Here is a 24,189-nt window from a genome sequence, read left to right on the forward strand (position 1 = left end):
GTGGGCTGCTTTTAATTCGATTTCCAAAACACTCGAACCGGGACGAAAAGTGGAAGCGGAAACCAAATACAACGAATGCCCTTGACACGCTTCGTTAGTACCTTCAGGGTACTTACACAGCGTTTGAGCCCCACTGCCCGCAGCCGCTAAACTCAGCTTCAACAGCCCCGGCCTTGCTGCAGTGAGCATCAGCTCCCGGGGCCGCCTTCCACTTCCATTGCATCCATGCCACAATAATCCCTGCATGCCAACGGCTGGACTTTACAACTTTCACCCCCATCGGCGCAAACGCAAACAGAACTTTACAAGAAGGAGAACGAATTACAAGTACATATCCAACAGCCTGTGAACAACCTCGTTCACGCGCTGAACACAGCCCGCAATGTCAATTCCAGGCCTCGGTCAGATAGCCCCACAGGTAAACGAACCCAAGCTCTCGCGCGGACATGCTTCGTATAACCCCAGGCGCGCACGTGTATCCAACGTCATCACCATCCCCTCACAAGCCATTATTATCCATAGTCACACTCGTGACCCGAGATCACAACCAGCTAACCATCGCCTGATATTTGTCCGTTTACGGTAAATCCAGGCTCCCACAACCACCCAGCGAACTATCAACCTCCGACCGTTCGGCGAATGGCGCTTCTCCATCCCCCACCAGCACAGCACCTTCTCATCGAACTCCTCCGCCGCCGGAGTCACTGTCCGCCTCGCTGCCGGCACTGCTGAGCGCGATGGCACCGAGCTCGCGCCCAACTGCGTCTACACATTCCTCCCCGGCACCAAATCAAAGCTCTTCACCGATCAAGGATGCACTCTCGAGATCAACAACACGGGCGGCTACCCCCTCGAGGACCGCGTGGTTGAACACCCGCCGGAACAGTCGCCCATGCTTAGCTATCTCAACCTTCACTTTGGCCTACAAGACCACGAGCGTGCCGCGGCCGCTCAGGCACAACAACAACATCCTACATACCACCAGCAGCAGCAACAAGGGAGAGGAGCAGGACCAGGAGTAGCGAGGCCGAAGCCCGGGCCAAGAGTGCTGATCTGTGGTCCACCCGGCGTCGGCAAGACCTCGCTGGCGAAGCTCCTCGCTGCTCTCGCCACGCGCATGGGCTCTCAGCCGATGGTAGCCAACCTGAACCCGACCGACGGGCTGCTGTGTCTACCCGGAACGCTGGGTGCGGCCGTGTTCGGCACGTTGATGGACGTGGAGGATCCGGCGGGTGGGTTTGGCGTGACGAACACGCCGATCAGCGGTCCCAGCGCGGTGCCGGTCAAGAACCCGCTCACATTTTACTTTGGACACGAGAAGATGGAGGACGACCTGGACATGTGGAGGCAGATGACGGAGCGGCTGGCGGTGTTGGTCAGGCGCAAGTTTGAGAGGAATCGGGATGTGAGGGTGGCGGGGTTGTTGATTGATACGGCGCCGGTGGAGGCGGGGGACAAAGAGGGGCAGAAGCTGTTGGGGTGGGCGGTTAGGCAGTTTGATGGTGAGTTTATATTTGATTGGCCTCCAGAAAGACCTCATAAAGAGTGACGAAAGCTAACGATGCAAGTATAGCAAACTTCGTTGTGGTGCTCGGCTCTGAACAGCTAAAGACAGAACTTGGGCAGCGGTTTGCAAGCGAGAAGACGAGCTTTGAAGAGCCGATTACTGTCCTCGGGTTAGACAAGTCGGATGGTGCTGTACAGATTGACAAGGCGTGGAGGCAGAAGTCTACAGAGACGGCGATTAAGGAATACTTCTTTGGTGGCATCAAGGCGCGCTTGAGCCCCTTTACACAGTCTGCCAGTTTCGATGAGCTAGTCGTTTTCAAGGCGCCTGACGGTGAGTTTTTTTTTTTTTTTTTTTCTCTCTCTCTCTCTCTCGCTGCACTGAAACTACCTTACCATACCTGGCACCTAAGCTAACGCCTGTCTTTACCAAAACAGAACCCTATGAAGGCGCCCCAGTCCTCGAGCGAGTCGAAATCACCCCTGAAATGGCCCACTGGACGCTAGCAGTCATGATCGCTTCCGTGACCGACTCGCCGCAGGCCATCCGATTTTCCTCGGTCCTGGGCTTCATCGTCATCGCCGACGTGGACCAGGAGCGCAGGCGGGTCAAGTTCCTGTCGCCGGTTAGCGGTCGGCTGGGCAACCACCCGCTGATATGGGGACGCTGGCCGGAACCGTATCTCAACCTCCTGGCGTAGGCTCGCCAAAACGTGATGTGGGTACGGATGAGAGATGGTGGTCAACAGTTGAGCTTGCAAGAGACAAATGATCTTGGGGTTTGCTTGAAGGCGTGGAGGGAACTGACGGATACGGGTGGCGTTTGGTTGGGCTTCGAGATGGAAAATGGTGAAAATGGCATGTAAAGGTGTTTATTGTTGTTCTTGCTTTTGGGTGTCTTTTCGCTAGCATGACAATGAGCGGGAACAAATTTGGTATCTTGTTATTCTCCTTTGGTGGCTTGTTTGATTCTTGTTGAACATTGTTATTCGTACTTGAAAACGCAAGACATTAGTCAGTTGTATGCATTTTGTAACGCTCATATTTACCAGTCACTCATTGGTATGGATTTCGTGGTAGAGAACATGACTTGTGGTCTCTTTAAGAAGTTTTTGGTGACCGTCCTGCTCAAAGATTTCTTGACCAGTTTCTGAGAGCCGCCGTACTAAATAGACAAAGCTCGTATCCAACATTTTTGCTAGTAATGTGTTGTTTAAACAAGCAATGATTTTGAAATGCATGTCTCTCAAGCTACACGTTGTTGGAGATAGAAACAGTTAAAGTGCAACGTGTTTACGCTGGTTGTAACATAGTAGAGTCTTCCCGTTTGGTACTCGTCTAACAATGTGACCGATTTGTTTATGGTTGGTTTTCCCTATTTCTGTTTCCTGTCCTTGAGCATGAGGCTATGATACTGATAATAACAATTCGGACGAAAGACATTATATGCAGTAGGTCATTTACCTATCCCTTATCGCTAGAATCACACAGTGGTCGTGACGAGCTACCTATATAAGGGGATTCAAGTACACCAAGGCACTGTTGAATGTGCATGGCAGGTAAATTCTCATGTTCATTGACATGCTGCCCTCCAGGACTCAATACGTCACTTCGTAACTCATTCAGCAATGGCTATTCAGTTTGCTGGAGAAGGATGTAAATCCTCCACCAGGAAGAAATATCGCTGTCCCAGAGTAGTCCCTTATGGTACGTAGAGCATCGTTTTTTCCGAATGGGTATAGAATATGGGGGGTGTATCATGATTACTTCATATTGTCAGCCTGCCTTCGCTGACTAGCTCGTTATCCAAGCTGTGGATAAAGAGCGTCCGTTGGAGATTACCTAACTTGTGCTTTCTTTGTCCACTCACTGTAGCAGACCAGCGTCATGAATTTTGCTGAATAATGAACAAGATATTTACCTTGAGCAATGGTCATCGTATAAGGAGGACAAACCGGAGAACTCATATAACATCACGTGGTTAATCTGGCTCTTCCCATCATCAATCTCTTCTTGAGAAGTCATTATCGGCCACAATCGAAAATGGTTGATCGAAAACCGTTGGACGTTGAACGTTGGAAAATGCCTAATGTCGTTCTGCCATCCAACTGGGTACCCATGATGGCTTTCATCAAATCAAGGCATTCCCTGCATTCAGGAGGACAAGACAATGGGTATCGTAGCCGGCGCGGACGGGGAACGGGGGAACGGGAAACGGGAACCGTTGAACTCTGAAGGGTTCATCCAAGGTTCTCGTCCAAGGTTTTGGGCGTCATATGGCTGTCCTGCTCGTCATTGTTCATACAGGAACCCGGTCAGGGCGTCAGGGCCAACTGGTTACGGTAGCCGAACCCCCCATGAACCCCCCTTCTTCCCTTTCCATCCCCTCCCCCATTTCACATAAAGAGAAGAAGAAAAAAAACAGGAAAAAAAAAGGATTACCTACCCCTTCAATCTGTACGATCACTTGCTCGCTCCACGAGAAACTACCCGTTGCATTTTGACAATCTCGGCAATTATTTCGTACTGTATCGCAGGTATGTACATACGAAGACGACGAACAAAGGGCGGAAGTGCTTCCGATTACTGCGTGGTAACTCCACCGTTCTGCATGTATTAATTCCGTTGGCGAGGAACAGCCGTAGGGGCGTAGGTATTCTCTTCAGTGATTTTCCTCTGTGCAAGGACTCAAGAATGACGACGAAACGAGGGGAGAGGGCCACACGCCCTGGATCCCTTTGGGCCGTACGAAAACTCCTGGACTGGGATGACCTGGCCCCCCACCCCCCTTGAGACTGTCGGGCAAGGGCCTGGAGAGAAGGGTTTGGCGGTTGACCGTCTTTGTGATGCTTTCTTCCCAGGTGAGATGATTGATACCTACCTCGATAGTAGTGTAGTGTACCTGCCTAGTGTAGTAGTCTAGTCACCTGGATCCATCACATACCCTCTGTCGTGTGTGTTATCTTGAGGAAAAACAAAAGCTACTCGTTGACCGCCGGGATTCGAAGGGGGAAGGGGGGGGTGAAGAGAGTCGCGGGCGGGCGGGGATCTTCAGATGAACCGTTTTCCGTACCCGAAGACATGAGGAAAAGGACGGAACGTGAGTGGACGGAACCATGCCGCGGACATCATTTGAGGAGAGGCGGGCCCCACTCTGCAATTCCCGGCATGCGGTACCCGCTATCCCCGTCTGTCCTTAGCACTCCTCCAAGCAACTCCTTGCTTGTCCGTGCCAACCCAGCCTGCCCCAGTAAGAGATGGACGAGCTTGACCAGAGTGTCGGGAGACGGAGAGAGCGAACTGAAGGACGGAACCGCTGGCGCTGCGTGCCCGACCATTTAGCCCAAGTCAAGATGGGAAGGTCCAAGTCTCACTTTCACTCGATATCCGTTTTCACCCCTTGACATACCCTTGAGCTTCTCATCTAATCGGTTCGTTGATGGATGGATTGCAAAGTGTCGGGATATTTTGCGCGGGAGGAAGGGGAGGGGAAAAGGCAGAAGGTGAGACAGCGCCACTCACTGATTGTTGGAGAGAACCCCCAATGATTCAGATATCTCGTGGGATTTTGCTTATTCTCTCGCGTTGTTGGCTTTAATCTCGCGGTTGGATATCTAGATGTCAGTCTTGGCCCTCTTGGGAGGCAGGGGGCCCTTTGGCTGAGAGGGCCGGAATGGCTGGCCGGACGAGCTGTCACTTCCGCAGCTGTGGTGGCTGGTGATGTGTTTATTTCTACCCTTCTGGGACAACACAAATGAATATGTAATCATCAGTGTTGCATAAAAAGTCGAATGTGTTGGCTCGGCGCGCTGGACTTCAGTCCGCTCATTTTCCAGTTGCCTGGTTCGCTTCGGCCGGGGAAGGATTCCGTCCGCTTTTTGGATCCATGGCCTAGCCGTATGTGTATCTTTTGTCTGCCTTTCCGCTCTTTCTGCCTTTTCTTTCGCCTCACCTTCAATAGACGAAACTGACAGACCGCAAACCCGCCAGATGGAGCGAGCTATGGGCGAGAGAGGGCTAGTTGCGAAGCAATCAGCGGGGTTTCCTCAAAAAAACCGTATCCACCGGAGACGTCTCCGACTTTCTCTGAGGCATCAAGAGTTAGCCAAGGAGCAAATTTCCCGCCAAAGAGAACCTTGACGATTTCTAAAAAGAGTAACCGGCAAAAAGTCCGCCCACGTCGGTCCAAGTGAGATGAGCATAGCCTGTGATTTGCGCGCGAGATTAACGACAGATCCGCGCTATCGATCAGCAACACCAAGCCCAAGAACGGTAGTTTTGTCCTGCGTCCCCGGACTTCTGACTCTGACGAGATCTGTAACCGTCGCTGAATCCTGACACAATCGAGGGACGATGGCGAGTTGCTTAAACCCTTTTACTCGCCCGCTGAACATACCACTTGTTTCAATGTCTAATGCCCACTGATGACTTTGCCTCTTTATCTTGAGATCCCTTCATACCACCGTGCCGTGCATACCCGATCTCAGCATCGTTCACCATGCTTTTCAAGTGCCCAGTGTTGCGAGCGTTTTGAAGCGAGCGAAAGATGTCGCGGAGCGGACTGGATGTGGATATGGTGAGGTACCTGGACTGCGATGGCTGGCGGCGGGGACATGTGGCAGCAGTGAGGCATCGTGCGTCTTGCTCGGTCTTTGGTCGCTGAACTCTCGGTGATAAAGGGGGAGGGTAAGATATTTCTACTGTTTCGGACAGAGGCGAAGACTTTACATGGACGGCATCTCAAGGAGCCCTCAGCCACGGTGGAGGACTCCCATGTCGAGTCGAGATGATCCCCTGTCTGGCGAGTTGATCAGAGGGATGTCCTGGTTGGTCAAAAGTGCTCCGGGTGAGACCACCAAGTAGACGGCTCGTCCCATGATCAAGGCCAATCAAGAGACAGCCTCACATCTGGTGGCTTGAAGTTCTTGTTTTGAAAATCGTTGACGAGCTGCGCATTTTGCGGCACACTCACTCATTGAATTCAATGTGTGACTAGTAGTCTTGTGTGCCGGATCAGGCGTTCCGCGCCGACAATGCGCAGCAGTGTAATACATGGTCACTTTCATGAACTCGGCATCTCAATCAGAATCAGGGCAGCGAGCAGAGTACTAGGCAAATCATCGATGCTTCGGTACTCGCACCCGGACCTTCATAATCCAAGGCTCATCTTGATTGCCCAGCCAAGGCAGCATGGCTCTGCAGGATGATGACGAAGGAGATGCAGTGCAGTTCTGGGCCAGGGACTGGGGTGGGACAATGAAGTTGCAAGTGCCGGGGAATGATGTGTCGTTGTCGCTTTCGACTGTTCGGAGTCTTTGGCCGTTATAAAATGTTTTTCCTACACTAGAGGTACTCTACAGTGGCACAGTGCCCGCCCGTTGGTACCTTGGGCATCGCTTTCAACACAGGGCAACTTAACTGAAGCTGCAGTGAAGCTGAAGCATCCAATGGATTTTGCGTGGGGTGGGGCCAGAGTCGGATGTGCTTTCCGCTATTTATCTACAATGTATGCAGTTTGCTGCTAAATCTGATAGCCGGGCACGGGCCATGAGACACTCTTCAGATTTCGCATCCATCCGAGTCCCCTCCTGGCCCAGCTGCTAAATTCATTCCACTCTCAACAACTCCGTCCTGTCCATTTAGAACAGCACTACACCAGATGCTCCTCCCACCGCATTTCCGACACGGTGTCGACTGTATGTAGTGTACAGAGATGCATTCCAAATGGACAATCACCAGCAATCAAGCAATTCGAAGAAACTCCCTCGTATACCTGATCCTGGGCGTCGTTCCCTTGGCCGAAAACGAGTGGAGGGAGCAGCAGCGGGACGGGAGGGCGGCCCCAAGAAGCAAAACCCAAAAAAGCCAAAAGGCGATTTCAGCGCATTGAATGCCGTCGAGTCGTTTCTCTTTTGTCATCACTGTCATCACCTCATACCGCCCCAACACGCGCTTCTTCTACGGCCCCTCCACGGCCCCTCATCGCTTAATTTTCCTTTTCGTGGGCGCCGCACTGGCCAGTCAACGAGGACCACATTTTGTGACTTGTTCGACCGGATGGTGGAGTGCCCGAGTGGTTGCCCATCATTGTCGTTGCCTTGGATCGAATCTGGTGTTGGATGTCGGCTGTCTTTCATTCTGGCATTTGGGTGGACGATGACCAAGGCGGCATGTGTGTGCGTGATCTGAGGAGAATCGACTGACTGGCTACCCTACCTACCTATGATGCAAGTGTGTTCGTTGCCCTGACGTCCCCTTCTCCCACGCCATCTCATTCCTTCTCGTCTTGTTTGCCCTCGGGAAGGGACCGTGTTCACAGCTCAAGCGGTTTTAGCTACCTACCTCTACCTCTAGGTATGTATTGTGCGATTGCCGTGTGCAAACCACGCGGTTGATAAGTATCCGGGCATTGTCGACCCTCTGTCACTCCGCAAAAAGCAACACTGCCTTGCAAAGAGAGAAACAGCAAAGCATGCCGTTGCTGTTGCCCCGTCTTGGCACATCGTCGGCGCCTCCTCGCCAATCTTCTTCTTGCTTTTTCTTTCAAGACAGTCATGGCACGCCAAAAATCCAGGTACGCTGTTTGGACAATGACCGAGATAACGGAAGAACTTCACACTTTCATATGGACCTACCTACCTTAGTTGGGCCCCGTCACCTGTAGCTAGCTGGCTACAGCAGTACTAGGTACTCTAGCAGCCCAATGGGTTTCCTCTCTCGACATGAACATTGCTTTCCCGAGTTCCCACTGTCTTTCATTCGCTTGGGGGGTTCAGCCAGTCAAACCGACGGCCCGGCCAGTGCTGGACATTAATGGACAAGGCCCTCTGACGGCCCTGAAAGCCTGGCCGCCAGAGCCGTGTCACATTGTCAGGTCTTGTCTCGAGTGGTGATGTTGATCACTTTTCGTCCCATGTGGACCGGGACGACCCAAGCGAACGGGAGTTACTTCCACACACTCACTTTACCCCTGGCGCTCTAACAAGCCAAGCAAGCATTGCAGGGCCCGTCGCCTAAAAAAGTCCCACGAGGATGCTCCCACGGCTCACCGTCCCGGGGTTGGATTCTCCGTTTTCCCTAGCAAGCAAAAAGCAAGCTACAGTAGCCCTGGATATTCCACAAGTAGTTTGCCTCCCCATTTCTCATGGTCCTCTCCTCTGCCTGCCTCTCAGTCGGTCACGGGTCTGTACCCTCGCTCGAACCTCAAACCGGACCAGGAAGGGGCTTTCTCTGCCTTGCCCATTGATTAGTCGTCCGCTAATATTACCTTGTTCAACCTCCATGCTCTCCTGCCGGCTCTCGCCTTCCGAATCTGCTCATCATACGTATTCATTCATGGGGTAACCACGATCCTGGAAAGGTGACAACGTTAGCTCGCCCATCGTACCCCTTTGGTACTCCGTTTACATCATTGGACCTGTTCTATTTTCACTCGTTTCTCTTCCGCCTTCCTATGCTACTACTCATCCATCCTTTTATCCCTCCGTTCAACCGGTCTGGCCATACTCACCTTCGGTCGGATTACAAGTCATCCATCATCGGGCTTCAGTACGGAACACTTACACTAACACCCTACATCGACTCCCAACGGCGGCAAACAATCGACTCGGGGACTCTAATTCGAAACAGGGAAGGATTGGGCACCAGATCGATCATTACGTGTGCGTGGAAAAGGACGGTCAGACACGGTTCAGAACGCCGGGTGTTGTTTGCTCTTTCTTGCCAACAGAGACAAAAGAGCGGTGCGCGTGCTTGCATCTCATACCTCACTTGGACTCACCTCTCCGGCTTCCTCCTTCCGGACTTCTTTCCTTGTCTATCCAGCTTCAACCTCCCGCCGGCTTCTTACCTTCCACATCCGACTGATACACACCGTTGCGCCGACGTATTCTTTGAGTCGGTTTCGACTCTACCGACTTCCACCAACCCAGGCCTCTACATGATGCACCGGAGGACCGATGGACTGCCTTGGTGAACGTAGGCTAGACTCAAAGTCGGCCAGACAACAACAGACACGACGTCGCCCTTGCTGGCCGCCGCCGATATCCCATTACCGATCTATACCAGTAGAGTTTCAAGTCATACGGTATGGCTATCATCAGTACAATTTTGGAGTCGGCCTTCAATAGCCCGACGGTGCGAACCCACCACGGAGATCTCGGAGCTGAAATTCGGGATGGATTTGGGGAACCAGAACAGAACCGCGGATTGACAAACGACCTCGCGGTTGTATCACTTACCTTCGCTACACTCAGTCTCATCCTGACTCTGTCGACCTTTTATTGGTTCGTGAAAATGAGGAAGACGTTTCGGCATGAGTAAGCAACCTACTTCTGTTTCATGAACTGATCGAGTACTAACCGCCATGCGCGCAGACTGATAGTGTTGCTTATTCAGAGTGACTTGATCAAGTCGGTGTGGTTTGTCATTCCCTCGATTGTGCACCTACTCCGAGGTCCTCTCCGCTCCAACTCTGCCCTTTGCCAAATTGCCGGGTTCGGTCTCGCGCTAGGCATCGAGGCATCTGACATCGCAGTTCTGCTCATCGCCATCCATCTCCTGATGACCATCTTGCGCCTGCGGACCGGCCTCTATCGCTACCGATACTGGGCATACGGAGCTTACTGCTTCTTTCCCGTGCTATTTGCAAGCTTGGCTTTTGTGGACGGCACGGGCTACCAGGAGGCTGGCCATTATTGCTACCTTCGTACAGACAAGAGTTGGGCACGACGGGCCCTCAGTTGGGTTCCTCGCTACATCATTTGTTGCAGCATTCTGGCCATCTATCTGTTTGTCTACTTTTACGTTCGCAGCAGATTGGAGGACTATGGGAGGAGAAGCTCGGGAAATATGAACCACCCGCACTCCCGGGACACAGATGATGTGCCTCCTACCCCTCGACTGATATCACACGGACTACTCGCGTCGCTACCAAACTCTCGAAGAGGATCTGCAGCCGACCAGAATGTTGCCATCAAGGACCGCAACAGGTCTTTGTCGTCGATCAGCACGCTTCAGTTCGAATTGCATGTGGACGAAGCTGGAGAGCAGCCGGTTAGCAAGGGACGACGGTCATTAAAGCACGGGCCAGCGAAGATGAACTGGAATTGGCCTGGATTTGTCCCACCTCGATCCTCCTGGGAAAATGGACGCTTGATGGTGGAGGATTGGGATGACTCTATGTCGCAACCACTTCCCTCGCCACCGCTCCCGGTCCATTCTCCCGAGAGACCACCCAGGGCCAGCCGCTCTGACAACTCATCTTCCAGCCCACGCTCCTATTGGCATAGGCCAGTGCCTTCGGAATGCTCAACAGTGCATGGAAACCACGCCAGCCATGACTTGCCGCCAAGCTCCACCAACACTGTGAACCAAGGCACATATCACATCGATCTCACCCTAACCCACATCCTCACAATGCTTCGAAAGGGACCTCCGCGAACGTCCAACACCCCTCCCACCACTCGACCTTCCTCGATGACGATATCGCCCGATTCAATTGGTGGCGACTCGGGCGTTACTCGCAACCGCGAGAGGGCACGCCGTCAGCTCTATGCGCTGTTTGCTTACCCGCTCGTCTACATAATTGTCTGGATATTTCCCTTCCTCTCCCATGTAGGCTACGACGACAAAATTACTCCGAATGACCCGCAGTGGATATTGTTTGTGAGCATGGTCAGCCTCGGTATCCAGGGCACGGTCGACTGCATGCTCTTTACTCTGAGAGAGCAACCCTGGAAACATGCCCATGGGGACTTTTGGACTGCGCTACGGGCACGGATGCGGTTCAGTGGCAGCTGGAGAGATGTCGGGTTCGCGGGCAGGACCAGAGAGGAAATGTTCCATGACAGTCAGCTTGCGAGGAAAAGACGGGAGCAGGAAATCGCGGACGAGAGAGCCCGACGCGCTGTTCACGAGGTCACTCAAGAGGGTGCTGATGTTGAAGCTGGTGCTGGTGGCGCTAGGGGTGCTGCGACGAGGAAGACTGGAGCGGTTGAGTGGTGGGATACAGCCGATTTACTCGATGGGATGATCGATGACGATGAAGAACTACGCGACGATGCGAATGATGATTTTTGGGCTCAGCTTTACCGGTTGAATGGAGACTGATCGACGCGAGCCTCGGTTGATTACCACCCTGCTAATCTTCTTCACCTTTTTATCCTTTCTTCTTTTTCTTTACTTTTGGATACAGCCACATGTGGTCACTATTGCTTTTAGTTTTTTTCTTCTTCGTCTTTTTTTTTTTTTTTTTGTATCATCTCTTTTGTTATCCTCACTCAAGCCCTGGCGTTTTTTGGTTTTCTGTTTTGTTGTCGTTGTAAAGGGAGCTAACAAATTATACCCCTGGGTTGGCTTGCGTATTTTTGGACCTTGGTCATTTTCCGGTTTGATTGTCAGCCTTGACACATGGGATCGAAAGCATATTCGATTGGTGTTGTGGCGTTCTCAAGTTCCAGTTGCTCTTTGATTTTGTTTTTCTTTTTCTCCTTTGTATCAAACACAGCACAGAGAGGGCTGGACGGAGGGACAGGTAAGGCGAAGAAAGGTGGGTGGGTTCATTGATCTAAAAAATGAAGCAGATGTTTAGCATGGCTGGTTTTGCGTAGCGCCTAGCACACTGTATATACCCACCAAACACAGAATATACTCTAGAAGACTGCAAAGTCGAACATAACGACATCATTTGTTCATTCCTCGTTTACTGTGTTTGACACAAGCCCGTGCCTTGCGATGTTAGACAAATTCTGGACCCAATCCAATCCAATAGTCTATCCATCAGCCCCCTCACTCAATCCTGCAGCAGAAACTTGTATAAGGCCTGGGCTATAAACACGCCATCATCTACCTTGTTCCTATCCATACCACTTCCAAATAGCTCCTCGTTGAAAAGGCCAGTCGCCTTTCGCAATTCCAACAACTCCTCCATGATATCCGTGGTAAACTCCGGGTGGCCCTGCACCGTCAACACCCTCCCCGGAATAATGAACCCCTGGTTCTCGCACACATCGGTAGAAGCAAGGAGTTGCGCTCCGTCTGGAACGCCCACGACGTGATCACGATGCATTTGTTGGATTTTCTGTATCAATTTCGTTAGTTAGTACGGCTCACCCCTTTTTTTCTTTCTTATTTTTTTGATTTTATCCATAGGGATACCCAAACTCAAGAAAAAGGAAAAAGGAAGGGGAACTGAAACCTACCAACTCCTCCCTCCCCTCAAACAAGCGCCTCCCAACATCCGTCAACCCAACCGGCGTCACACTAACCTCCCACCCTTTCTCATTCCTCTCCACCACCTGCCCCAGCGCTCGCCCGATAATCTGGTGTCCGAAACAGACACCGATGACTTTGATCTTTTTCCCTTGTTTGCTTCCGTCCGAGTCACCGTCACCCTCCTCAGTAAGAACCTTTTTGACGAACTCGGTCAATTTCACAATCCATGGGTCATTCTCATAGGCGCTGTGTTTGGAACCCGTGATGAGGATTGCGTCGATGTCGGAGAGGGAGGGGTAGTCGGATAGGTTGTTGACGACGTCGTGGGCGGAGATGGTTAGGTAGGAGGATAAGGGGTGTTGATGTCCTTGTTGTTGCTTTTGGTCCTGGGAGGAGGAGGAGGAGGAAGGGGAGGAGGAGGCGAGGGCGCGGGTGAATAAGTGCGTGAAGACGCCGCGGTAGCCGGAGTAGCGGGCGTGTGCGCCGGGTACTGGAGTGTCGGCTTCGAGGATGGCGAGGCGAATGGGGCGAGGGGGTGGGGTTAGGGGAGAAGACATTGTGATAGAGGTGGTAAGTAGAATGAGGCGGTGGGATGGTGGTGTGGCCGCGATGAGGTAGGTGGTGTGGTTGGGAATTGGTTATTGAGAAAGTAAGTGATGTTGAAGAGAGAGTGGTAATGCCAACTTGGCGAGTGAGAGCAACTAAAGCAGTCCAAGAGGAGGGGAGGGGTCGTTGACAATGATACAGTGAAACTGGAGTGAGCAGCCGTAAGGAGTAAAGTGCAAGTTATAAAAAGCTTACGAGAGTCACAAGCTGACACTTTGTAAAGTGATAAGGGGAGACAAAACGAGAAACAATGTGCGTGTTGATTAAGACGTTGCACACTCGTAGGTAATTCGCAACATCTACAGTATATTCGCAATGGCAAGCTCACCAATGCACGTTCCGTCTTCCTCTGTTGAGGAACCTCAGATTACACCTAACTCCAGCCAACAAGAACCGAGTCTTGACTCCCACCACAATACTTAATTAACTTAAGCAACCGGCCGGTACTCGCGGAATCAGACTATGTCCGCGCGCCATGACTCGAGGCGTGGAGGGACCAACTTCTCACCGTGGCTGGCGGGGTTCTTATCAATACGACGACCGACCGGTCGAGAACAGACTCCGCTTTCGGAGGACGATGACTGGGGTTCACTTTAGGTTCGGTAAACACTCGCCCGGATGGTGGGGCTGGAAAGTCGGGCGGGGAGGGGCCGAGACACCGCCAAGGCCGCGCCGTCCCTCAACCGCAGCGGCCCCTCGTCCCGTCGTGGAGTTGCAGTACCTAGGTGAATACTGTATAGAGGTAACGCGCGCATGTGCACTGCAGGGACATCGATTGTAGTTGTCGTATCATAAATTTGGCTTCAGTTGGGCTGTGTCTTACGACTTACTTTTATCTCATAGGTATTATCTTTGACTGCCCGGGATAGACAACAATGGCGCCCGCAGCCCGTGTCTCCCTCAACAAGTTCCTTATAACAGCTCGCAAGGCGCTTCTCGCACCGCCAGCGCAGCGTCCAAACCCTTTGGTCTTTGTCATAGGAAACGAATCAGCAGGTAACGAGAAGAACTACATGACATTGACAATAGAAAATTGTCCATAAGTAGTCAGTCACCTTTACTAACCTCAACTTTCTACATCAAACCCAGACCTCGACTCCCTCTGCTCCTCAATCCTCCTCGCCTACTTCTGCACCTACCGCACCACACCTCCGACCCTACACATCCCGGTCTCCAACCTCCCGCAAGCCGACCTCGCCCTACGACCCGAGCTTACCGCCGTTCTGAAGCCCGCTGGTCTACACACCAATGACCTTATCACCCTCGATGGGCTGCCCAAGGACGACAATGTCACCCCCGAAAACACTCGATGGCTACTAGTAGACCACAACAGCCTCACCGGCCCGCTCGCCGCGCGCGGGTTTGGGGGTCCAGAAAGGATAATAGGGTGCATAGACCACCATGATGACGAGGGCGTTGTTCCCCCGACCGTAAAGCCGAGGATGATTGAGAAGAGCGGGAGTTGCATGAGCCTGGTGGTGGAATATTGCAAGCCTGTTTGGGAGGAGCTAAGCCGACTTGAAAGTGAAGAGGGGACTACGAACAGCCGGGAAGAGTGGGAGTCGCAGTTGGCGCATCTGGCGCTGGCGCCGATACTGATTGACACGACGAATTTGACCAGCAAGGACAAGACGACGGAGTGGGATACGGGGGCTGTGGAGTTTTTGGAAGGTCGTCTGACACAATCGCAAAAGACAAGTGCTACCGGTGGAGGGCAAGGGTATGACAGGACAGCCTACTTCAACCACATCACCTCCCTCAAAGAAGAGATTGCCGGGCTAAGCTACCGCGACATTCTGCGCAAGGACTACAAGCGGTGGGAAGATGGCGGACTAGCGGTGGGCATCTCGACGGTAGTCAGGGGACTCGAGTACCTCTTGACGGAAATCGGAGACCAAAAAGAGTTCACCGAGGCGTTGCGGGCCTGGGCGAAAGAGCAGGAACTGGACATTGCGGCGGTCATGACGGTGTCAAATCCGGATGGGAAGTTTACCAGAGAGCTGCTCATCTGGGCGTTCAACGAGCGGGCGGTCAAAGTTGTGAAGCGGTTCGTGGAGAAGAATGGGGAAGAGGGGTTGCAGCTTCAGACGTGGGGTAGTGGGAAGTTGGATTCGGATGATGGAAAAGGCGAGTGGGTGAGGTGTTGGACGCAAGGACGGGTGGACAAGAGTAGGAAGCAGGTGGCGCCCATGTTGAGGGATGCGATGAAGGAGGTGGCTAGGCTTTGAATGGGAGTGAGGTGGTGGGACATCATTGACATTACTCATCATTTAAGGAGATATTGATGGCTGGCTGATATATCAACTTTGAAGTAAAAAAGAAGACAAAAATTCCCTTGACGGCCAGATAAGATGGGCTGAGAATGTTGTGCAGGGAGAAACTGAGCCATACTAATAATACATATAAGGCTTACATCCACATGCTATCGTACATTCATATCCTCTGTTTATGCGCCCCAGGCAGCGGACCCATGTAAAGTTAGCCAAAGTCTGACAAACTCGCGATCCATATACTGTGCGTCTGAGATCCTGTCATCGATGTCCTTGGCCAATGACTCCGCCTCCGGGTCGGCAATGCGAATGCACGCCTCAAGCGCCTTGAGCATAGCTGCCGTAACCCGCACAGGCGGCTGTTCATGCCACATTTCCTCCACGCACCATCTCAGAGCGTCAGTGGCCATCCCCTGGTGATCCTCTGCTGCAATGCGCTCGTAAACCTTGGTGTACATGCGCTCGGTCCTGCGCTCGCAATACCTGGGGAAGATGCGCCAGACGTTCCAGAACTTATTCCAGGCGCGGTGGTTGGCATACACGTCGAGCAACCTGATAATCTCGTCTTCGGTCGGACAGTCCATCTGGGCCTCGCCAAGTAAGTCCTCAAACTGGGAGAGGAGTCGTCGCGCCTCGGGTGGGCGGGCGCGGGTCTGCAGGAGGGATTCGATCACAGCCACAACCACGTCATACTCAATCACTTTTTCGCCGCGGGAAAACAGCATGTCGATTACATCCATCGAAAGGGAAGCCTGTTGGCGAACGCCCGCGTCAGTCGTCTCAGGTATGGCAAATATCATCCGGAGGAGGTCCACAAACTTTTCGCGCGAGACATTGGCTGCTCCCGAGAGCTTCATTTCCTGGATGAGGTCGCCTAGGCGGGCAAGATCGTGATCGGGATGCTGAAGGGCACGTGCAGCCTTTTCGAGCCAAAGGCGGGCCTCCCACGCCTGGGCGGAGGGCAATTTCTCGATGGCACGGTTGAACAGGCGCATAAAGGTGCTGGGGGAGCCGTCTTCGCAAAGGGATACTGCTGAAAGGGCCTGGTCCCTGGGAAGGCTGAAGAGGTAGTCCTGCATCTGGATCAAAAGCTGAACCTTGGAATCGGTATCCTGGGCCAAAAGGTTGTCAATCGAAGACGGGCTAGCGTTGCTGTACTCCCATCCAGCCATTGCTGTAGCCAAGTCAGTCTGGGAAACGTCGACGGCCGTTGCGTGGTGTCGCGCCGAAGTAGAAAAGTACAAGCGATCAGGTCGCTTTCGGTTCCGTCCACTTGAACGAATGGGTGACGGGGAGAAACTCTGTTCCGATACAGTGTCGGGTGAAGTGGTGAAAGAGGCCTCAGGAAGCTTCCCTGCGATCTTGTCCTGCCTCTCTAGACTGCGCCGCAAGATACCGCTCCAAAGCTTTTCTAAAGCCAACTCCTCCCTCCGCGTCTCCGTCATCAACTGCACAACAAGTGTGGTCCCGCTTTGGGGCACACCAAAGCCGCTCGTCACGCCTTTCTCGTCCTTGAACTCCATTTCCATGTCCGACCATCCAAGAGTGCCAAGATTGACGCAAATCCAGCCGGTGGTGATGCCGTCGTCAGCACCGCTCGGAAGGCCCGTGGTACCGAGAAGCTTCGCCTTGCGAGCCTTGCGCCTCAGCTTGGTCTTCAACTCATTCCTTCCCAGCAAGCCATCAGCCTTGGCCGTGACTCCACGGTTGCGCAGCCAGCGTACCAGGCGGTCGGCAGAGACGTGCAAGTGACGCTCACTGCGGGCAGTGCCAAAGAGCATCAGCACTTCGGGCCCCAGAGCAGGTGGCGGGTCGATTTCGCGTAGATCGAGAAGCTTTAGGTCGTCCATGCCCAGCTCATCGGATACAAACTTGACCAAGGGCTCCATCAGCTTGGGAGAGCCTTCGGGAATGTCTGGCAGCGGCGGCGGCTCGTGTACCAGGGTGGGGTGTGTGGGAGCGTCGACTTGGAGATACCAAGGCACGTCAGCGCCGCCTTCATTGTTCGTCTCTGTGCTGGCCTCTGCTTGGGCATCCTCGGTCTTGTTCGGCTGCTCTTGAGCGGCAGGCTCTGCGTGTTCTTCGCTAGACGGGCTGGCCAGTAGTCGAGGGGAAGGTCGAAAGGTTGAGTACGGGGCGGTTGGGGATAGAACGCGGGTCCGAGCTACTGGAAGAGGAGCTCTGGGAGTCGCGAAGCTGCTGACGAAGAGCCGCAAAGCCGAAAACCTGCAGGCTGAGCAGGCTGAAGCTCTGAGAACAGCGGGAGTCGCGCTCATGGTTGCTAGTAATTGCGTGGGGTGGCCGTCGAGTGTTACGGACGCAGATTACGAATCGGGAATCTCTCTCAGATCTTTTTCGGAGCTGTCGTGTGATGGTTTGGTCGAGAGAGAAGTCGTCGCGAGTTGATCTGGACTGGGCCCGAAGTATTCGAGCTCAAACAAGGCGTATGTATACTTGGAGGTATGTAGTGTACCAACTGATAACGGACGTAGTTGTACACTCCCAGGTCTGTAGTGGATAGAGATAGGTACCACTCGACTCGACTACAGTGCCGTCAGTGTGGGATGGAAGTTCCAATGGATCAAGCAGTGTTCTGGCCGCCCAGACTGGGTGGAGACCGTGCTCTCTTCCTCGTCTTCGTGCTTCAGTTCTGAGCTCATGATGTCCAATTGGCGCAACGCTCAGGGTCGAGGCGGAAGAGGTGGGTCTGATGGCGGGGTGGACCGTCGGCCGTGTGAGTGAAAAGTCAGATGGACCAATCAGCATGACGCGTGATTCAGATTGAATTTTCCTCCAAGGCCATTGTTAAGCAGATGCACAGACCAAGATCCAGGATGGGTGGGGCATGATGGGACGACCTTCCACTTACCACTTGTAGTGTAGACACGCCAAGAGAAGGTGGCCATCGGCTTCGGTGGCTCGGGCTGTATCAAAAAATTTGGGGAGGGTCCCATCACAAATCCCATCGCGCCGCAGCTTATCAACCTCTCGAGGTATCTTCCATTTACCACCAGACCACCCGAGTCTGCCACTTCCTGCACTGCACACCTCACCTCACCTCACCTCACCTCACCTGCACTTCCAGACAGAGAAGGAAGCGGAAGCAAGGAAGATCAGTCCAGTCGGCAAAAAAACAGCACATACACGGCCGGTTGTTTCCTCGCAACGAGCTTCTTCCATCATCCCGTCTTGTTTACACGGCATTTCGAGCGGAGAAACATCACCACCACCATCGCCGCCATCACCACCCACTGCAATCGCATTCATTTGTCGCATTGCACTGCTGGGTCGTGTTGTTTCCTCCCCTCTTGTACAATATTCGATAGTCTTTGCTCAAACGACTTGCACTACTTCCTATCCCCATCTTTCTTGTTCAATGTGTTATTAATCCCGATTTGACCATCTATCTACATCGCCCTCAACACACCCTCCCGCTCGCTCTGCTGAGCCCTGTCTCACTATCTCGACACCCTCGATACCCTCGACATCTTTATAAGATGCTTCCCCGAACGGCTTCGGCCACCCGAACCCCCCACCTCAACCGCCTCGTCTCGGCCGGCTCCCGCAGAGTCCTCCCCAGATGCCCGTCTTCTCTGGGTACTCGGGGCTCGCTGGCTGCGACCCCTAGGCTGTTGTCCACCATCACTACCCAGCAACCGAGCCCACTCAAGAGACAGCCCGCACCACGGGCGACCGTTGGCTTCGAGCGCCATCTCGCCACTGTATTAGACGAACCCGCCCAGACTGCGACAACGCCCCTATACGAACTGCGATCCTTCTCGCCGCAGGCCCCTTTGACTGTTCGGGATCATACCAAGGTCTATGCAAAGCAGCGCGTGAACTACCATGGCATTCCCGGAGACGTCAACGAGATGTTCTTGGTTTTCGAGGCCTGTCTTCAAGTTGGACGTCTTGAGCGAGCTGCTCAGGTTCTCAAGCGGCTTGCCAACCTGGACGTTGTGCCACCAGCCGACTATTTGGATCTCTTCAACCAGTATCTCGATGCCAAGGTTTCTCAGCTCCTGCAAGAGCCTGATGTAGACAAGGCCGATGACATTCACAAGGCCTTTGAGACTATGGTTAGCGACGGCAGAGAGCTTCCTGTTGGTGGTGAGACCGTTGCCTTGCTTCTCAAGGCATCTCTCACCTCCACGGATCCAGAGACAATGCAGCGTTACGTTACAAGATATCTCAGCCTGCTTCCCACACAAACCGCCCTCGAGACTGTCTTCAACACCGAAATCTTGACATACGAGGAATTAACAAAGGTTGCTGAGCTCTGCCCCAAGTACAATATGCCCGACAACGTGGATCCCGATACCTTTGCGCAGCAACAGCAGCAACAGCAGCAGCAACAGGAGCAACAACAGCAACAGGACACATCTATCGACCAATCGGAGGTTTCAATCGAGCCCTTGCTCACTTCAAGCGAACCTTCTGCAATCCCCCAAGTTCTTGGTACTCCCCAAAAGGGTTTCGGTCTGCAGTTCGTCAAGCGAACAGTCAGCATGTTCAAGGACATACCGGATGGTTTCGACATCTCGACATTGCCTATTTCCCAGCAGAGGGAGATCCAGTCCAAGTTGGAAAAGGACTGCGTTGACGCATCCTTGGCACGCTGGCGAGAGGAGAACGAGTCGCTTCAAAAAATGGGCCTAAATACATCCCTCGATACTCCATCACTCAATTCGAGGCTCTACCAGTGGCAGAAAGATCTTGAAACTCGTCTGCGCACGATGCTTGTGGAGGTGGAAAAGTCTGAGATGGTGAGCAAGAAAAACAAGGATGACCTGGACCGCTGCATTTACGGCCCCTTTATAAGGCAATCCAACCCTGAGCGCCTGGCTGCGGTCACCATCATCAGTACACTCAGCTCGCTCGCCATGGGCGGTGCCCACAAGGGCTCCACGATCGCATCTCTCATCACTCACATCGCCAAATTCGCCGAGGAGGACATCAGGGTACAAAAGGCTGAAGCCCTGATCAGCAAGCACAACCTCCGAAAGGCCAAGTCCAAACAGCACAACCCCCGCTCGGTTTTGCGATTCAAGAACTCGACTGCTTCTGCTGGCTCCAGTGATATGGCCGACTCGAACAACGTCGCCGTTGAGATGGACGACGAGGCCTGGACGACTACGATTCGCACAAAGGTCGGCGCCGCTCTTTTGTCCGCCCTTCTTGACACGGCAAAGATCACGCTTGTCCGCGAGGATCCTGTGACCAAAACCCTTATCACGCAGAACCAGCCCGCTTTCTCCCACGTTATGCAACTAAGGAAAGGCAAGAAGATCGGAACCATCATTCCCAACAAGGCCGTCGTCGAGCTATTGGTTCGGGAACCCGTGCCGGACTTTCTTGCTCGCCATCTTCCCATGGTCACCCCGCCGGATCCCTGGGTATCCTTTGAGAAGGGTGCCTATCTCGAGACCAAGACACCTGTACTTCGGTTGAAGAACGGTGAGAGGGAGCAGAGACTCTACACCGAGGCTGCAATTGCTCGCGGTGATATGGATCAGGTCTTCAAAGGCCTCGATGTCTTGGGCAAGACAGGTTGGAAGATCAATTCTCCAGTCTTCAAGGTCATGCTGGACGTCTGGAATTCGGGCAAGAAGGTCGCAAACATCCCTCCTCTTGACCCCATCTTTGACCTACCCCCCGAGCCGGCATCCACCGAAGACCCGACCGTCAAGCGTGCGTGGCTCAAGGAGATCAAGGTCATCGAAAACGAGAGATCGGGTTTGCATTCGCAGCGATGCTTCATGAACTTCCAGCTTGAGATCGCCAGGGCATACCGAGATCAGACATTCTACTTCCCACACAATGTTGATTTCCGTGGACGTGCCTATCCTATTCCCCCTTATCTGAATCATATGGGGGCTGACCATGTCCGTGGCTTGATGCTTTTCGCCAAGGGTAAGCCTTTGGGAGAGAGCGGCTTGCGTTGGCTCAAGGTTCACCTGGCCAACGTTTACGGCTTCGACAAGGCTAGTCTGCAGGAACGTCAAGACTTTGCCGATGAAAATATCGAGAACATTCGTGACTCGGTAATTAACCCGTTGAACGGAAACCAGTGGTGGTTGCAGGCCGAGGACCCATGGCAATGTCTTGCTACGTGCTTTGAGCTCGCGGCAGCACTTGAATTGGAGGATCCCACACAATATGTATCCCATCTCCCGATACACCAAGACGGAACCTGCAACGGACTGCAGCATTACGCCGCTCTCGGTGGTGATACGTGGGGTGCACAGCAAGTCAACCTGGTTCCCGGAGACCGTCCTGCCGATGTGTACTCGGCTGTTGCCAAGCTGGTCATTAAAGGTATTGAGGACGATCTTGCCAAGGATAATGAGTTTGCCAAGGCCATGCATGGGAAGATCACACGCAAGGTGGTGAAGCAAACGGTCATGACCAATGTATACGGCGTGACATATGTTGGCGCAAAGAAACAGGTCCTAAAGCAAATCGAGGCGGCATACCCAAACATCACGGCTGAGTCGGGCATCGAAGCCGCTCTCCTAGCCTCGTATGTGACACAGCATATTTTCAGGGCAATGTCCACCATGTTCAAGGGCGCTCACGACATCCAGAACTGGCTTGGAGAGATTGGTGGACGTGTCTGCCGCGCCTTGACGCCCGAGCAGCTGGATGAGTTTGAGAGGTCAGAACGGTCTCCTCATGGAGATGGCACAGCAAGCGGTGAGAATATAACGCTCGCCGGGAACCCCAGAAAGTCCTCTGCCCACAAGAATGACGAGATCCTCAACAATTTCCAGTCAACCATCATCTGGACAACACCCTTGCGGATGCCGGTCGTTCAGCCATACAGGAAGCACGGGACCAAGACTGTCTCGACCTGCATGCAGGATCTTGTCATGACGATCCCAGAGAGGTCCGATCCCGTCAACAGGAGGAAACAGCTACAGGCTTTCCCGCCCAACTTCATTCACTCGCTTGATGCCAGTCACATGATTCTGTCAGCGCTACACTGCGACGAACTGGGACTTACCTTTGCCGCTGTCCATGACTCGTTCTGGACTCATGCTTCTGATGTAGACTCCATGAATGCCGTCCTTCGTGATGCTTTCATTCGTATCCACAGTGAGGATGTCATTGGCCGGTTAGCTGCCGAGTTCCAGGCTCGGTACAAGAACTCGCTTTACCTCGCAAAGATTGAGACGGGCACAAAGGTGGCCCAGGAGATCCAGCGGTGGCGCGTCAGGAATAAGCTCGGCCCTAGGAAGGAGCTGCTTTTGGAGAAGGAACGCCAAGAGCTTCTTCGCTCATCAAACCCCGAAGACGTCGAGAGGGGCAAGAAGATAATCTCGCCGGCCAGTCTCTACGAACTGTATTCCAGCGCTGAGGATCTCACCGTCCCCGAGGACCTGAAAGAGGTTACTATTGGCAACCTCGCGGGTGTTGAAGAGAAGAAGGTTCGCAGAGGACGGGAAATGGATGAGGAGGGACAAGTAGATGGCAGTGAGGAGGCCGTCGAGCACGAGGATGGGATGCACGAAGATGAGATGCTGGCCGACGAGCCTAGGGACATGGACGGCGGTTCGGGGCTTGACGAACTGAGGAACACCAACCACTTCGCCCTCTCACAAAAGCGCGCCAAGGCCTCGATCGCATCTGGTGGCAAGCAGAAGCACTATCTTGACATCTGGCTTCCATTGGTCTTCCCACCAATTCCGGAGAAGGGTGACTTCGATGTCCGGTCTTTGAAAGACAGCACGTACTTCTTCTCCTAAACCTGAGGGTTGAAGTATTGCCTGTCTCCTATCAGTCCTTGTGTATATATATAGAGCGGAGGTCTTCGGAGCAAGGGAGGAAGATGTTCGATATCCAAAAGCGATCCATGGGCTGGCGTTCTGGAGTACCTTCTGTAAATAGATCTTGACGCATATGATGTTGGTGGCATTTTGGGCGTTGGCGAAGAGAAAATAAACTGGGCCGGATATGTAAAGGAGGATGGATACAGAGTGGTTGATGGGGGAAGTTGGCTTTTCGTGTAGATCACTATCGTTAACATTGATTGGTTTTCTGAGCATATCATAACAACTCTTCTCATGGTATCCGGATTATATGATGCACACCGACTACGTATCTACGACTCGGGTATATGTATTTGGCATAGCAGTGGATCGATATCCAAATCACATCAATTCACAGTAATTTCCCCTTCAACGCCCCTTACCACCTCCGCAACAAACCTCATCATCCTTGAAAACCTCCTCCCTCATTCTATTCCCACTGTCACTCCCATTCCCACTCCCTTCACAGCCCGTCGGCACCACGCACCCAGTAACACATGTCGGACACGACTTCGTCACCAACACCGTCGGCGTAGTCAGACAGCAAAGTACTTGGTGTCGAATTTGGCTGAATTTTTGCATAGTGGAAGATTTACCTGTCGGTGATATTTTTTTGTGGACGCTATCGCGGAAGAAAGATATACATGTCATTGTTTACATTTCTGCATATCCCAGAACTTCAGGCTTGAAATGCTCAATCTCCACCTAGTTGATTAGCTGATCTCTCTGGCTCTCGGGAGCCCGTAGATGTCACAATGTTGGAGACAGTTTGTTATGTTAAG

The 24,189-nt window shown here is 53.0% G+C and overlaps 6 protein-coding genes across 6 annotated transcripts; 4 read left to right on the forward strand and 2 right to left on the reverse strand.

The window, feature by feature from the left end:
* Nucleotides 1–382: 382 nt before the first annotated feature.
* On the forward strand, nt 383–2,207 carry NEUTE1DRAFT_79143 (uncharacterized protein; the record flags this gene model as incomplete). Its single annotated transcript, XM_009851194.1, has 4 exons — nt 383–418; nt 593–1,502; nt 1,574–1,840; nt 1,945–2,207. 4 exons carry the CDS (start codon nt 383–385, stop codon nt 2,205–2,207), a joined length of 1,476 nt encoding a protein of 491 aa, XP_009849496.1.
* Nucleotides 2,208–9,594: 7,387 nt separating this feature from the next.
* On the forward strand, nt 9,595–11,616 carry NEUTE1DRAFT_79148 (uncharacterized protein; the record flags this gene model as incomplete). Its single annotated transcript, XM_009851195.1, has 3 exons — nt 9,595–9,824; nt 9,906–10,626; nt 10,735–11,616. 3 exons carry the CDS (start codon nt 9,595–9,597, stop codon nt 11,614–11,616), a joined length of 1,833 nt encoding a protein of 610 aa, XP_009849497.1.
* Nucleotides 11,617–12,170: 554 nt separating this feature from the next.
* Nucleotides 12,171–13,318, reverse strand: NEUTE1DRAFT_79149 (uncharacterized protein; the record flags this gene model as incomplete). The annotated part of the gene is made up of 2 exons (XM_009851196.1): nt 12,171–12,586; nt 12,708–13,318. The coding sequence occupies 2 exons, from the start codon at nt 13,275–13,277 to the stop codon at nt 12,299–12,301; spliced, it is 858 nt and encodes a 285-aa protein (XP_009849498.1).
* An 883-nt stretch (nt 13,319–14,201) lies between these two features.
* NEUTE1DRAFT_121091 (uncharacterized protein) lies at nt 14,202–15,799 on the forward strand (the record flags this gene model as incomplete). Its single annotated transcript, XM_009851197.1, has 2 exons — nt 14,202–14,322; nt 14,416–15,799. 2 exons carry the CDS (start codon nt 14,202–14,204, stop codon nt 15,552–15,554), a joined length of 1,260 nt encoding a protein of 419 aa, XP_009849499.1.
* Nucleotides 15,773–18,013, reverse strand: NEUTE1DRAFT_128683 (uncharacterized protein; the record flags this gene model as incomplete). The annotated part of the gene is made up of 1 exon (XM_009851198.1): nt 15,773–18,013. One exon carries the CDS (start codon nt 17,870–17,872, stop codon nt 15,773–15,775), a length of 2,100 nt encoding a protein of 699 aa, XP_009849500.1.
* A 1,080-nt stretch (nt 18,014–19,093) lies between these two features.
* Nucleotides 19,094–23,649, forward strand: NEUTE1DRAFT_121093 (mitochondrial DNA-directed RNA polymerase; the record flags this gene model as incomplete). The annotated part of the gene is made up of 1 exon (XM_009851199.1): nt 19,094–23,649. One exon carries the CDS (start codon nt 19,094–19,096, stop codon nt 23,342–23,344), a length of 4,251 nt encoding a protein of 1,416 aa, XP_009849501.1.
* Nucleotides 23,650–24,189: the final 540 nt, after the last annotated feature.

Source organism: Neurospora tetrasperma, assembly GCF_000213175.1.
Source record: "Neurospora tetrasperma FGSC 2508 unplaced genomic scaffold NEUTE1scaffold_2, whole genome shotgun sequence".
Taxonomy (NCBI): domain Eukaryota; kingdom Fungi; phylum Ascomycota; class Sordariomycetes; order Sordariales; family Sordariaceae; genus Neurospora; species Neurospora tetrasperma.